Below are 16,553 nucleotides of genomic sequence, written 5' to 3' on the forward strand. Positions count from 1 at the left end.
GGAAACATTTTTTACTTTCACTGTACAGGGCCTTTCAGACAAAAAAAAAAGATAAGTCCAGAATAACTACATTAAAACTTGAGTTTGATGTCCTCGTCTCCAGTGACTCTTTTGCAATGTGAAAAATGAGGTCACACACGCCTGATGTGTGTCACGCTGGCTATTATCACTGTCAAACCAGATTTACACCCTTATAATATGCAATGATATTTACAAATGTGCTCGCAGCAAGGATGACTCATGCACTTAGATTTATTACTCCAGATGTCTGTATGTAAATTGTTAGTTATTTACAGATGGAGCGACATGTTTGTGATAGAAGAGGTGGGAAGTGTGATTAATGTCTGTCACCACAGCTTGCCATCCCCTTGTTTGGAATCAGCAAATAACAGCTCATTTTTGTCAACAATCTAATTCATTTTTCCTCCAATTTTTGGGGGAGTCCTTATCCTCATCATTCACCGATGAGAGGCTTATCCCGGCTGACTTTTCTGGCAGGATGCGAGGCACACCTCGGACCGGTTGGCAATCAATTGTTCTTACATAACAATTGTAGGGCATACAACCATTCACTCTAACATTCCCGCCTATGCGAGGAGGCGCGGGTAGAACATGCTAACTTCTCATGCTAACTTCTCATGCACCACATTTGTTGTTGTTTTCATGTAATTTTTGTGATGCAAATACGATTGAACTTTTAAATCAAGATCATGTATTGTTCTGCTGATACTTACATGAGATCTCTGAGTAGAGAGTCATTTTGAGCAGCCCACAGAGCAAAGATGGTCTTTTTGTTTCACGGCCAGTATCCCAGTTGGAATTTTCTCTCAGTTTTGATTGGACCAGATGGTCCTGCGCTGTCTCTCTGACCTTTCTGCAGTCAACACTTTTGTCGACTGTGTGCGTTAGCTTCTTGACCAACTTCTCAATGGCACAGATGGTACATTTGCTTTGTGATTTGGTTTTGTCATGACACCATACCCAGCACGCAAATCTCTCTGTTTAATCTCCACATTTAAAAAACTCAATTTGGCGTTTGAGTTTAACTTGACACGGCATTACTCTCCGCATAGAACAGATGGTTTAAAAAAAAAAGAAAAAGAGGGATGCGGTTTCAAAAACAAAGAACTGAACTGTATTTAAAAAAAGAGTAATTTTTAGCTCCAATAGGATCGGGCTTAAAATATACTATTTGCTTAAAATGCTTACAGCTAAATGATTTGAATGCTTAACTGTGGCTTGTATGAGTCTTGATCATACTGACTTGATCAGAAGCATTTTTTCATTTTCCCATTGTGATGGGACTGTCACCAGATCAGTAAACTCATCTGACCTCTGAATATTATTTGTTTACTCTTACTAGCTGCTTTTATGACTTGATTTACTTAATATGTGATCGCTGTGGGATCACAAATTCATCCCTTGTGAGCATTGGCTCTTTCATCAAGTGGACTCTGTGATAACCACAAGGATGTTATGTTAGCCAAAATGCTGCAAAAAAAAAAAAAAAAAATTTGTGGGACGTGCGACACCGTGAAAAATGTGAATTTGTCTTCGAAACTAAAAATAATCTATGTTTGGTGAGGACGCCATTCATATTTTTCTCTTAATCGTCACACAAGTGTTAACCGCTGTAAATTATTAAGTCATCAAAACTGCCTTGGCTTTAATAACAAATGACGTGTATGACGATGCTGAAGTCTTCTCGTCTCGCAAGCTTCAGTTATTTGAGGCTCTTTCTTTTCAAATCCCCAAAAGCCAAAGAAAAAGCTAAACATTTACAGATGTAGTCCTTTTGTCTGAGATCTTGCAGTTCTTGCAGCTTGCTTTAGGTGTATCTCCAAACTATGGCTCGGGTGCCATTTGTGGCCCGCCATTCATTTTTCAGCGGCTCATTGCATATACTAAAAATGAAATTTGACACGGCCATGTACTTGAATACACCTAGTAGTGTAACCTGGACACCTCGTCAGTTATGTTTCCAGGGAAATAGGGTGTTTCGAGTCTTACGTCAGACAAACTCGCAGGCAAACCATTACTAAAAATAAATTGGTACTGTAGATACAAATAACGCATATCCACAGCACTGTGCTGCTGGGCAAACTATGCCTGAAGGGTATTCGCGCTTATATTAGCGCACCATATGATGGATGTTAAATACTTGCAACATTTTCGTAGAAGCAAGAAAGCTAATCACAGTGTTCCAAAATGGCTCCATTGTTTGTGCGAAACACTTGGCCACAGCTCTCTGCTCTGTCAGAAGGCGTATGGTGAACATCAGCTCAATCCTCCAGATGCTGCGGAGGAATGTGGAAGTCTCCAAACCGCTGGATTTGTGCCAAAATGAATGACCTTTCTGTAGCCCTTTGACTTTTGTTGATGTGACCGTGGGGCCTGTGGTGATTGTTGTTGTGGTCAGAAAATGGCCGCAGACTTCTGTCAGCAAGCGGAATCCGTAAATCTGACTTCGTGGTTTTCATTGGCTATGGGAAACGTGAAGTTTGTGTGACGATATTATCCAGGCAACCTCAAGAAATGCAATCATTCTGAAAAAAACTGCTTTCTCAATTTCCATGAAATACAATATCTGTCTTTTAGTCTGAAGCTCGGAACTGTGCCAAAAACGCCACCAGGACTGTGTGCCCCTGCATTTCGGTGGGTCATGGGAAAACGCCGTCAGTTTTGTCGCTTTGTTTGTTTTCGTTGCTTTCCTCAGGAAGCGAACATGTACAGAAAGAATGTGTCGTGGCTACTACGCAGCAGGGAGGGGAAACAAATCCGGTGGGTGCACTTCAACATGTCATTGTAGGGCAACATTTCTGCAGTGTTATCTGTCTAACTTCAATCGGTGCCGTTTATACGTCATGCTACATTGAAAGATATTCTGTGTCGGTTCATGATGAATGGACTCAGGGCAATTCTTTGAGCTTGCGACTGACAGGGGCCATAGAAAATAGCATTTTCAATTTGTGGCATTGAAATGGTGGGGCTCAAGTATTTTTTTTAACAGGCCCCAAAATCCCTGATATCAACCGTGAGTGTACCAGTTTGTCAATTTCACTTATGTACTCAGAGGAGGACTTGTGATTTGACACTTACGCAATCAGTCAGCCGTACTGTATATTCAGTACGTCGTTCATCTAACAATTTCATCATCGACGTGTTTTTGGGTGTTTCAGGGGAGCCTTCTCTGAGGTGGTCTTGGCAGAGGAGAAAAGGACCCAAAGGTTGGTGGCCATCAAGTGCATCCCCAAGAAGGCGTTAGAAGGCAAGGAGAACAGCATCGAGAATGAAATCGCAGTGCTGCACAAGTAAGTGGGCTTCAATAATTTGGGCTTGATAACCTCTTTTCATCCAATTCCCATGGCAGGTCCCGCACTCGAAGTTCAATGTGGTGTAAGACTAACACAAAGGCACAAAGGTCTATTTGAGCTATTTTAGTTGAGTGTTTGAAACATACTTTCTTGCGAATGTAGAGAGAATTACAGACCGCCGTGAAAATGGCATTTCTGCATTTGTTCCCAAGTTATTTTTAGAGCTGTTGTTGCCTGGGTTACAGCAGACATACAACTCAAGGACTCAAAGTACAGATGGCTGAGGGGATACAGGTGGGGGTTAGAAAGTGATTCTGTTACAATTTGGACCAAATGGAGCAAACCGATGTCAAGAAGTTTGCCCTGTGAAACTCCGTGTATACTCATTCACTGATTTGATTACCCCCCCCCCCCCAAACTCATCAAGTGGGGAAATAACACATCTTTTGAAACGTAAATATGCATTTCACAAAAGCTGCTTCCAACGAGTCGAGGTCATTTGAAAATCTGACAATAAATGAAGTCTTTTCCAAAAATCACAGTTTCATTCTATATACTAAAACAAATGGGGGTTCAATTTGTGTAATGTGGGTGAAGCCACGGCACTACTCTTCTCTAATTTGCTGACTTGAACTCTCTGATGGCCCGTGAGAGCCATAGGTGTTGACAGGGGTCAGCAGATGACTCACCAGCCTTTCGTGCTCCCCCTTTCCTCCAGTCACCGTGACCAGTGTCAGCCTCACCGACGCCACATCTCTCGCCCACACAAACACATAAAACAGCCGCACACAAACACGCCGTGTTTAAATGTCTATGTGGGTGTGGATGTACACGATGGAGCTTGCACGCACCCGCTCGCACGTGTCCAAGCACTGGGCGCCTTTAATCCGACATCTATCCTTCCGAGGGTCCATCAATCTTTCCGCGCTCAGCTAAGCAGATGAATGAAGCCGCATTGTTCGAGTCAGCGCTGTAATCCGCCACGAGTTTAGAGTGGCGCATAGCTCTGGTACAGCTGTGTCCTTCACGTCAATCGGGCATTCACAGTTTAACGATATCATCAAAAAAAAAGAATTTGAGAACATTAATGATACACAGTAGGTTTGACCAATAAATGGGGTTGTGGGATTTGGCTTATTTTTACATTTCAAGTATTTAATATATTTTATTGAATATTAATGCTACATAAATTGAGAAAATAGTGAATTATTGTTTTATTAATCAAAATAATGTTATTTTGAGAGTTTATGGAAATTTTATTGAACATACACATTTTGACTCCTTTGGCCTATTACAAAAAAAAATCCGGTGTCGCTCTTCAGCACAATATTTTGCTTTTTTTTGTTGTTGTTTGTTTTTTAATTAACTTTGACTCTTTCCTTGCAGGATAAAACATGCCAACATTGTGACTCTGGAAGAAATATTTGAGAGTAAATCACACCTGTACCTTGTCATGCAGCTGTGAGTATTCACATACGTGTGAGTTTGGGGCCCGCGGCTTGTGCCATCTCTCACACACTGCTTGTCACATGCCATTAATTGCACACTGTAGTGCACTCCCTTGCTTGCACGTACACAAACACGCAGGCACGCATCGCACGACTTACTTGCAGACACTGTTGGGGAGTTTTGCCTTCCCATCTACAGCCCGTCAGCCTGCCGCCTGCCTGAGTGATGGAAATGTCAGGGAGAAAAGATGGATAAGGATCAGGAATTTTATTCAATTAGCCTCCAGGAACTGCACTCAATTTATGCGAGACGTCAAAATCACAGGTGTCAATAATGATAAAGGAAGAAATGGAGGGTGAAGAGATACATTTCTTTTTTCACTTGAGGTCATTGTACTCCCTTGTAAGATAATATCTGTGAGGCCTCATAACAATTTAAGCATGACCTGATTGCACAGTGACGAATCTAACTACGTTAACTGAATAGAGCCAAGTTAACACTATTAACACTTTTATTAACCGTTTCAGGGACTGCGTTACGACAGTGGGCAGCTTACCACGCTATGGGGTTACAGGGTGCATGAAAGGGTTAAAATGTGGCTAGGAGTGTAACAACAACAGAAGTGTAAGCTGTCCTTCAGAAAAGTGTTCACATATTGAACGTTTGGGTACTTAGTAGGACGTTTGGAGATGCTAGTGAATAGCTTTAAGGAGCTACTACTCTGCAAGCAAAATCGTGTTTCCATCTAGTGGCCATTTTGTAGTAGCGACATATATTCTTATTTTTATTTTTTTTTTACCTCTCAAATGTATTACTTTAATCAGTGGCAAATATAGATTGATAGGTAGGTAGGTAGGTACCTACAGACATACATACCCACATATAAAGTGTCTTCCTACATCGACGTTACCACATCGTTGTGACATCCAAAAATGTAGGTTTGGTTCTTATGTCCATTCAGGGTGTCTGGTGGGGAATTGTTTGACCGCATCATAGAGAAGGGCTTCTACACAGAGAAAGATGCCAGTAAACTCATTCAGCAGATTCTGGATGCTGTCAAATACCTCCATGACATGGGAATCGTGCATCGAGACCTCAAGGTTTGTCTTTTTTTCTTTTTTTAATTGTTTAACATGAAACTGAAAAGTGTGTCCTTGAATTGATTGCAGCATCAAAGTACATGAGGTTTTTTTTGGGTTTCTTTTTAATTGTCGTCCTGGATTTTATGTCTGTCCTCTACTGGGATTTCAAATCATGCATTGTGGCCAGCGAGCTGAGTTTTCTATTCATGTATTCAGGACAAGAGTGACTTAATGAATTGTTCTACATGTCTGCTTTGCATCACAGCCAGAGAATCTGCTCTACTACAGCATGGAGGAAGACTCCAAAATCATGATCAGCGACTTTGGGCTGTCTAAAATCGAGGGCTCTGGCAGTGTGATGTCCACAGCCTGCGGAACTCCCGGATATGTCGGTAAATAAGTTGCCCACATTCTGAAATAGCAAGATACAAAAATTCATTTTTATTCTAAACTTCGTTCATGATTAATTAAAACACCCGAACCTTGGCAGAGTAACACATTGTATTTAAAAAAAAAATAAAAATGGCATATTACAAATGAAATACATACACTCATGCAAACTGCATTGTATGTAACTTTTTAACATTGTTACGTGCCATGACAGTGTAGAAATAAATTCAATGCCGTATAATAACATTAAATAAAACAATTACCTGCCCTTTGATGACACATAAGGAAAGCAAACACGGATGGGCTGAAGGTGCTTCAACTTGGATTGTGCATTTTACTGTCATACAAGTTTAAAAGTAAGCTAACCATGTATTACTCAAAGTGAAGAATAATTTTTAAAAATACGATTATCTATGGTGACCCCATCTCTCACTTTTGTTATTATTGATGACGGTTTATTTTCGCTTTAACCATATTGTACTGATCAGCCAGTACCATTTGTACTACTTCAAACACCATATGCTCCATGGTAACACAGAAAGTGAAAAAAAATATGATTCGTTTCAAATAATTCATCGTCTTCATCGCAGCCCCTGAGGTTCTGGCCCAGAAGCCCTACAGTAAAGCAGTCGACTGCTGGTCCATTGGAGTCATCGCCTACATTCTGTGAGTACGCAGCCATCTATTACGTGTTTTTTTTTTTTGTTGTTTTTTGGAACCAGTTCTGTCTGGATGCCCTAGTTGTTCATTTATCAACTCTCAGGTTGTGTGGTTACCCTCCATTTTACGACGAGAACGACTCCAAACTCTTTGAGCAGATCCTGAAGGCAGAATACGAGTTTGATTCGCCATACTGGGACGACATCTCGGATTCAGGTAATTTACGACTGCATTTAAAAAAAAAATTGATGGTGAACAATGAATACTGAGAGATGCTGTTTTCAAATGGCAAAAAAAAAAAAAAAAAAAATTAAGCGATATGAGTAGGAAACTGCTACACAGCATCTGACAGCAGTCCTCAGATACCTGAGCGAATATCCCCATCAGAAACTTTCAACAGCATCAGTATGGTGGCATCAGAAAAATCCTGAAGTGTAAAGTCTTTTGTTTTTATCTTGACAGCTAAAGACTTCATAGTCCACTTGATGGAGAAAGAGCCCAATATACGTTACACCTGTGAGCAGGCCCTGCAGCACCCATGGTACGTGTTACAACCTCCCTTCCTATTTGCATTAAGACACTGTATTTGTATTTCAAATGTATTCTTCTTAATGCTAAGAACTTCAGATTTTTTTTTTTTTGCAAATTTATAACACGATGAGTTACAGAAATTCTGATAGGGTGAAGTGTTTCTTCGAGGCCATGCAGGGGACTGTATTTGTATAAACACAGTAGAGTGTTAAGAGTGTTACCGGTTCATTACAATCACGCACATGTCAAGTGAATCTGGAGCTTAAAAGAAAAGAAAAATGATGAGCAGAGAAGTGTCTCGAACCGAGGTATGCTGGATAAAATTAGTAAGCCAATAAACATGGACACAGACACACAACATTTTGGATAATGTTTCTATGCAGCAGGAGGTGCTGCTGGTTTAACTTGCAAACAGAGTTCAATTTGGCTCTGCATGTCTTCAGGCGTGCAATGGGAAATTATTTAGTTTTCACTTAAGTGGCCCGAAAATTATTTATTTACGACATGCAATGCATTCTTTGGTCGTCTATCGATGCCACGACGGATAGTGAGCACTGAAATGCTCTTCCGCAAGCCTGTTTATCTCCCTGTCAGCATTCATAGAACAAATTGATATCGATAGTGCTCGACTAATCAGGCCTAGATTTTATGATGAATAAGTACATTTGTGAGTAATTGCTGAGTCTAGTTTAGAATTGATGAGAATTAATAAACAAATTATTCGGGTACAGTAGATGGCTGGATGGATGGATGGATGGATAGATGGATGCTTTATTCATCCTGTGAGGGCAATTGGATTATTAGCCAGGGCTTTGGTGCCAGCTTGTGGTATCTTTGGACATTACAGAAAGAGCACAAAAATATGTATACTGTACTATAATAAGTGAACCTTTCAATAAATAGTTGAGAATAGGTTCAATAGAAAACAATGTGAAATAATGAATGGTGAATTATGAATGGGAAGTGTTCCAAAGTCTGTGATTGCAGACACACACGCACATACATGCGCACACACACTGATAATGTTTCTTCACTTCAGGATTGCCGGAGACACTGCGCTCGACAAAAACATCCATGAGTCTGTCAGTGCACAGATCAAGAAGAACTTTGCCAAAAGTAAATGGAAGGTAAGACATTTTCTCTATCTTTCCATAATTATCGTTGATTGTATTTGTTTATACATGGCATGCAAAAATTCCAGCAGTCGAATTCCAAAAGTCTTGCCGGTTGGAGGCTGTCATAGCAAATGCTTTACTCTGGTGTCCTGAAGTAGTTGTCCATTGAGTCTGAATAGCAGCTCACACACAGGAACCAGCCTGAAAGTGGCTCTTCTGTTCATGTCCCTCCTCAGCAAGCATTCAACGCTACAGCGGTGGTCCGCCACATGAGGCGTCTTCAGCTGGGCACCAACCATGAAGGACCCAACCAAGCGACCCTGACGAGCCCGTGCCGGGCTCACCTGCTGATCCCAGGAGAGGACAATCAACATGCAGGTGTCTGGTTTACACACTCTTTGTCCTCTCTATCTTTTTCTGTTACACAGATGTGCCTTAGACTGCCCACAATAAAAGGCCACTGGAAAAAAGTTTTTGTTTTGCTGTATTTTGTTTTTTGTTTTTAAAAATAGTGTGCGTTTTTTCATAGTCCTTCGATGCAGGCCGTGTAATTGTTCCTGTCGCCCCAAAAAATGTATAGTGAACCTTTAAACCCCTTAAAGCAGCGATCCTCAACCTTTTTTGCCCCACGGGCCGGTTTAATGTCAGACAATATTTTCAGGGACCGGCCTTTATTACAACAAAATAATATGATATGAGCTGCATGAAAGCTGTGGTATTTTCTAAACATAATAATAAACACGGATCACACCCCGAGGAACGTCCTATCTGGCCGCAACACCCTCAAGTCGCTATTGTAACATTTAAACGTGCCTTCAAAATAAGATACGCCGCAAATAAAAAGTGCATGAAAAATACGACTCACCATCGCAGCATATTATGCAAAGTGGGCTTGGTGCGTGGGAATCTCCCGTTGAGATAAATCCGTATTTTAAGTAGGACTCCTGATACAGTCTATTAAATGTAGCTTCCTTTTTCTTGAAAGTCGTAGGCTCCTCTTCTGTCTGCTGGCTGGTCTTTTTCCCCTTCCCAAAGACGTTTGTTTTTAACTCATTTTGCTAGCTCCTGAGGTTGATTTTAGCGGTGACCTATCACGTGACCGAGAAGCGCGCCTTGACTTGCGTCATAAGTGGCATACTGTAGACGGATGTAACAGAGAATCCGGTAATTTTTCAAAATAAATAATTTTTCATATTCCGAAACGAATAAAACGGAAAGAATGTAAGTTTATTCTTTTTGTGCGGCCCGGCACCACACAACCCGCGGACCAGTATGGGTACCATTGCCTTAAAGCAATGTTTCATCACTGATTTTTGATGTACCAATATAATAACACTTATTTTTTTCTCATTATTGTCAGTCCAGTACCTCTTGAGCTGCTGTTTGGGTGGTTCTACCGCCATATTAATTGATTTACCAAGAGCAAGTTTTTTATTTTACGTGATGTCTGATGTCTATTTCCTTTTAGAGTCTTGTGGGGAGGCAGGGTGCTCCCAGGCACTGGATGGGGACGGCATGGACCCACTGTCCAGCTGTACCTACCGCTGCCACCCGACCAGCCGGGTGTGATCCGTGTGCTGCTTCACTGCCTCGTCGACCCCAGTGATTTTTTTTTCCATTTTTAAACCCCCTCGGTGAAACCAGAGGCTGTGACTCCCTCACGCCCCTTCATGTCTGGTTAGGAATGAGGCATCGTTCCGACCTCTCACCTGCAGGGGGAGCAAGTCTGTCCAGTCTGGGAAGCAAGGAGATTCAGATTCAGAAAATGGGGAAGTGGTGATTGATTATTATGATGACTAGTTGTCAGACTGGGCGGTTAGTTTGGGCTAAGAGAATTCAAAGTAAAGAGGGGAGGACTGTTTCTTTCCAATGCAGGACAGAGCTGAGACTATTATTTGGACGCAGCCTCCGTTTGCTGTTGTTGCAATTTGTTTTGTGTTATTTGTGCATGATCAGAAGAGAGAAACCCCCGAGCATGTTTTAACTTTGAAATATGCCCTCTTTTTGTTGTTGCGGAGGACGGGGTGCCATCGACAAAAGCCTTTCCGATATCTTTTTGAAATCTTTTGAATGTAACAAAATCCACTTTAATAGTACTGCAGAGTGAACACAGATCTGTCTGCTTTGAGACACTCTGTGACCTTTATGCAAAACTCTATCCGTCCCTATGTAGCCTTTTATGAGATTTATACTATATAAATGTGCGCGTGCGTGCGTGTAAATGTGGTGTTTCCATGCAGCTGTGGCAAAGGCTTCCCCTTTGGCTTCTTTCAAGCTCTTGAACCAGGTGAGCACAGGGAACTTTGTCTATGGTGCCTTTAGGGTTTACAGTGTGATCGATTTATTTTGGGTGGGAGCTTCTCAAGTGTGTCTATCTGCACAGTCTTCATGTGTTATATTTTGATTATTTTCTATATTCGCTACAACTACACCAGTTTGACCGTCTTTTGTTTAAAATCCAGGTGAATTGTAATCAGACAGTTAAAGTTACGCGAGCCTGAAGATAGAAGTATGGATGCAAAAGAATACATATATGCATCTAGCAATGTGTACTGTCAACATACATCGTCTTTTTTTTTGCCCCTCGTTCTTTATTTGGAGCCTTTTTAAAAAAACAACTTCTGGTACATTGAAGAATGTCAATATGCGTCGTTATTTTTTATTTCCTCAACACGCTCTGGTGTTGTCGTGAATCCTATAATGTGAGTGGCTAGGTATTGAATGCGCTCCTTATGAGGAGTTTTAATGCACATTATTCTTCAAGATGTTTAAATGCGCCAAAAAGATCCGCCTGATGTGGCAGCGTGCAAATTCGTTGTGTGTAGTCACCGTGAGGTCAGCGCTGAAGAGAACTAGTGAGAAACCCTGCCGAAAAACTTAATGATGTTGCTTCGAATGAAAATGCTATCGCTTTATTCAGCATTTCTGTCAGGTAAGGTAACGTGGCCGTGTTTTTGGACAGTGAACTGTAAAATGTCGACTGTATTTTACAGCGTTTCCAAAAGTGAACTGTTTGCTTCTGTATTCTCAAATTTACTTGATTGACAAAGGGGAAATATAACATGGACTTCTTTTTTTTCCAAAGCGCTCTGATGTTCTGAGCTCTTGTTGTCATGCCAGTGTTGTGTTGTGCAGGATGATGTCACATTGTTGTTCTTCAGACCACAAGTTAGTCGACACTCAGTCAACAGCAGCGTTTTGACTCTGCTGTCTCACTTTTGGTTGAGTCCGTTTCAAGCAAAATTCTTAACAGTCAATTAATCCACTGATTATCCCAAATGCCCCCCTCCCCCAAAAAATTGATTTATGACCACATAGTGTCCCTTGTTTGTAAATTGAGCCAAAACTCCCCACCAAAAGAAAGAAAATTGAACATTCCCGGTCAATGAAGCAAATGATAATGACATGCATAACTATGTAGCCATTCCCTCACCACTGAACTTGCTGTGGTAGGATATTTTCTTTTCTCTTTTTTTTTTTTTTAAATACAACAGGGTTGAACATACACACTATTATTGCAAATGTAACTGCTTTCAATTGCGGCATTAGAAATGCTCTTCATGGGGATAAAGGGAAAATATTAGTGTGAAGGTGATCTCCTTTCTCCTCGTTTACTCTTTTTGCTTGTCCAGATGGATTTGTCATCCAAAGGAGTGTTTTTACCCTGAATATGTTGTATTTTTTTTTAAACAGTATTTTAAACTGTACACAAAGATGCAACGCATCATGGGCTGTGGAAAAGTGGTTGTAAATGAAACACACATTAAACTCCTTGTCTATGCAGTAGTCATCTGTCCTCTGCACCAACTTTGATTCAGTCAGAACGCATGCTGTTGCAATGCAACCGCAACACAATAGAAATCATTTCATTTGGGAGCCAAGGCTCTCTCCCCATCAGAAGTTGGGTCGCTGGATGTCTGCGAGCAGAACGGGAAGAGAGCTGTGAGAGTGAAGGTCCTCACAGAGAGTCAAAACGATGCGGTTAAAGCGGGACCACGAAGGGGCCCGCTTCCAAATAATTGCATGGATGGTCGGCAAGGGAGTGCTGACAGATGCGAGTCACGTCTTGACGTGGAAAAAGGAGCTGCGTGGGGATGAAGTTGAGGAGGTAAACTGAAGATGGTACCGGAGATGAGTTCCTGTGAAATACATTGTTCCAAAAAAAAAAAAAACAGGAAAGCACCCTTTCGTGCACAAATAATGCTAACCAACATCATTAGTCTTATGGCATGAAAAAATAAGAATCACCTTGGATGGCAACACACATAAGTGGCCACTGTAGTAGTTGATGCATAAACTGTGACATTAAGATTAATGAATATAAGAGAAAGCAAAATTTGAATAGCTGTCCACTTTAGTAACCGCTGTGCCTGAAAGAGTTCAATCCCACATCTTTGGAATTAAATCTCTCAGTTTAGAATACGTATTGATAATTAATTCACATGACAAAAGAATGTAAGAACGATTCATGGAAACACAAATCATGAAGCTAAGGTGGATGAGTGGAAACTGGCATTCCAAACCCAAACTACAAGTTTTCCCTTTCAATGTGGAGCATATCATCAACCATCACGTCAACAAAGATCCGTTGGCATTTTTTTTTCATTCAATGTACGATAAGAGGCGAGAGTTGTAGCAGGTGAACTTGTGGATGCTTCATCTGAGCATCTGACAGATCCTGGCCGAAATGAACATGGCCAAGCCTCATACTCACTCTGGCACCATGTGAGTTTTTTAAAATTTCTTTCCCAAGCTCGAGGGGCTCATTAAGCAGACCCTGTCTCGAAGATGTGGATGAAAAATCCTTCCTGCAGTGCATCAAAGCGTGGCAGAAAAGACTGGGAAAGCGTGTTCGAGTCCTCGGGGGGGTTACTTTGAAGAGGAAAACTTGTAGTTTGGATTTCAAATCTATATCTTTTTTGACACTGGTCCTGGGACCTTTCTTAAACAACTCATCTATCAGGGCTGCGAATGAGATGACGGATTGTTTCCATCTCTCTTTCTGTTTTCACATAAAGCATTTTGACGGACCAGTAAAGAAACAACAACAACACACTCTCCACGTTCTTGACTGTGCCGGGAGACACAGCAAACCTCGCTGACCCAACAACTTGTGTGCGTTACAGATAACCCACATGATACCAATGGTGGCGAGGGCACTCGAAAAATGCAAAGTCCAGAACCCTCCAGAAACATTCGGGGGAGAAATGGTCAACATTTGCAAAACAATTCCTTAATAGGGCTTGTTTGTCTTACTTGCAGAACAGCAGAAATATATCTTCTTGAGCGAGAGAGAGAGGGAGAGAGCGAGAGAGAGAGAGACTTTCCCCAAAGCCGCACTCACTACGGTTGCGAGTGGATTTGCGCCAAGCATAAAAAAACATGACACTTTGATTCAACATGGCCGTATCCCCAAAGCCGTACTCACTACGGTTGCGAGTGAATTTGTGCCAAGCATAAAAAACATGACACTTTGATTCAACATGGCCGTATCTGAAAGGCAAAGTAGAAATCGAAACCTGAATTAGAATATGTGTGTGTGTGTGTGTGTGTGTGTGTGTGTGTGTTACGAACAGACATCTCTGCAGGGAAAGCTCTTCTTATATCATCCCTTATAGTGATACTTGCTGAGCTGAAATGAAATGTTGTGTACAGAACGCACACACGCCAGTTGAATGGACGTCTGTCAGCGGGACTCTGTCGGCGCCCGCCGGAGGTTAATATGTCTGCTGTGTTTGTTGTCATAAGAATGGAAAGTTTTCCCAAGGTGTTTGCCATCCCCCCCACGCCCCCCAACGCACTTCCTGCTGTTTTGAGTTTTAACTCAACTGAAGTGACAAACTAATGAATTGAAGGGATAAACTAATAAAGAACGCCTTTGATAGTTGCCACATCTGCCTGCTTCGCGCATCTTGTCTGGAAGTGGAGATAGACCAAGCATCCATGCGAGAGAACATTTGTGAGTTTTATACCACTGAATCTCCAATGTATTTGGTCACAAGTCCTGTGGTGGTTTTTCAGGTGTGCAAAATATACGTTGAAACAGTTGATCCTCTGCAGCTGCATAATTAGTGGTTTTATCCCAAGAGCACACACACACACACACACACACACACACACACACACACACACACACACACACACACACACACACACACACACACACACAGAGTATTTTTTTGTGTAAATGATTCTCCATTTGACTATAAATAGAAATTTGAAGACAAGACTTCTTTAAGAAAAGCAACAGCAAACAATTTAAAGATACATTTCTATTTTATCAAATCAATTTACTTCATAAAAATAATAACAATAGTGTTTCATGATTACATGATTTTGAAATGACTTTTGTCGATTCAGCTTTTATCAATTCTCCCACGGACTCACATCCTTGATCAGCAAACCCGGCACTCATGTTTCCAACTTTTATCTGCAGTTCATTTGAGTTTTGGGAGAAGACACAGACTGCTTGAAGAATCAATATTTTGTTTGGGCTGAAGTTGAAAAAAAAAACTGATAAAAGTCACGACTGGCGTCAGATTTTCCTGTGTCCTGTGGCCTGGTTCAAACCGGGTTATTAGAGCATAAGCAAAACAATGTCCCTGAGGTGCTGGAGCACAGTAGAGGGTGAGAGCCTTGAAATTATACAGTGAGATCATCTTCCACTTCATAGGGATGAGTGACTCGCAGATTTTTGGAACAAACCATTCACCGTGCATGTTCTCCTTGGAGCAAATTTAGGAGCGAGAAATAGGCCACCACAAGGAAGCGCCTTATTTAAGGATGACTCACTGTTGTTTCGAAACTATTGCAGGAAAAAAAAAAAATCATCATGAAAGAGTCACATCTAGAAAGGCAATTTTCGCATTTTTTGACAGGATAAAACAGTAAATAGAAAACATATTTTCGTTCAATGTGAAGTGAAAGAACACATTCAGTGTTGCACTTTGTTTTTTTTCATGGATCTGATCTGATGATTAGTATGTTGATCGGTGTCGGACAAAACGTGATGCCCGAGGAAACACATCTTTAGATGATTATTCCAAAGAGGCTCCCCCCCCAACTGCTCACGGGGGTGGTTATCTGTGTGGACTTGCATGTGTTGAGTTTCCTCTGGGTGCACTGGTTTCCTCCCACAGTCCAAACACATGCACTTTACATTAAGTGGAAACTTTAACTTGCCCCCAACTGTGGTTGCCTCCATTCCTGTCCACATGCATTTTAACACAGTGACATGGATGGAAAGGTAACAACTTGATTTGCATGAGTATTTGACTTTCTAGAAGTCTATGTCCATCTGGTAAAAATTAGCAAAACTTTTTTTGAGGCCTCATGTGGAAATAAGTTGACAGGTCTGACCATGATTTTAAACCTGAGAAATATTAGTCAGTAATTGTGCTTCTCGTGTTTCTGAAATGTTACATTAAGGATTTAACTTTTCTTCTAACAGAAAAAAAAAAAACATGAGGAGGTGATTCAGTCTCCGGTTTTGATACTATTGCAGCTTGTCACTCTTTTTTTTTTTTTTTTTAAATAAACACAAAGTGGAAACTAAACTGAGAACCAAGGTTAAGCTTCGGTCTGTCTTCAACAGCTCTGTCAACAAACACATGAAGTCCCATTCCTCCAGAAGCATGTAGTTTGTGATGGATGGAAAGTAAAAAGACAAAGAAGATCTTTTGCCAAAAGAAAATAAAGAATAAAGAACAATGCGTCTTTTATTCCTTTAGTAGATGACATACAAACATACTGTACAGTGTTACGGCTGATAGTGTAACCTAAATACACTGAACCTCGACTTTTTGACAACATTATTATACATAGAGTCTGTCTCCACGGACAAGCGGTTAAGACAATTCCCGGAGGGCAAAAATGCAAGTCAGTCACCCTCATGGAAGAAAATTTGAACGTCAACAGTGAAATACTGTATCACTTAAACCTGCGGTCCCCAACCTTTTTCGCCCCACGGACCGGTTTATGTCAGATAATATTTTCAGGGACCAACCTTTAAG

At 41.1% G+C, this 16,553-nt stretch overlaps 1 protein-coding gene across 3 annotated transcripts in view; it reads left to right on the top strand.

The window, feature by feature from the left end:
• Window positions 1-12,327, top strand: part of camk1b (calcium/calmodulin-dependent protein kinase Ib) — a 28,539-nt gene extending 16,212 nt beyond the window's left edge. For all 3 annotated transcript variants that reach the window (XM_019880927.1, XM_019880926.1, XM_019880925.1), the window contains 10 exons: window positions 3,180-3,311; window positions 4,701-4,775; window positions 5,725-5,863; window positions 6,111-6,237; window positions 6,826-6,901; window positions 6,999-7,111; window positions 7,358-7,436; window positions 8,466-8,553; window positions 8,778-8,919; window positions 10,010-12,327. In XM_019880927.1, coding sequence (XP_019736486.1) covers window positions 3,180-3,311; window positions 4,701-4,775; window positions 5,725-5,863; window positions 6,111-6,237; window positions 6,826-6,901; window positions 6,999-7,111; window positions 7,358-7,436; window positions 8,466-8,553; window positions 8,778-8,919; window positions 10,010-10,110 — 1,072 coding nt within the window. In that variant the 3' untranslated portion in view covers window positions 10,111-12,327. The remainder of the gene's footprint in view (window positions 1-3,179; window positions 3,312-4,700; window positions 4,776-5,724; window positions 5,864-6,110; window positions 6,238-6,825; window positions 6,902-6,998; window positions 7,112-7,357; window positions 7,437-8,465; window positions 8,554-8,777; window positions 8,920-10,009) is intronic.
• The last annotated feature ends 4,226 nt before the right edge of the window (window positions 12,328-16,553 follow it).

This window comes from Hippocampus comes, unplaced genomic scaffold (assembly GCF_001891065.2).
Source record: "Hippocampus comes isolate QL1 unplaced genomic scaffold, H_comes_QL1_v1.1 scaffold68, whole genome shotgun sequence".
Classification (NCBI taxonomy): Eukaryota; Metazoa; Chordata; class Actinopteri; order Syngnathiformes; family Syngnathidae; genus Hippocampus; species Hippocampus comes.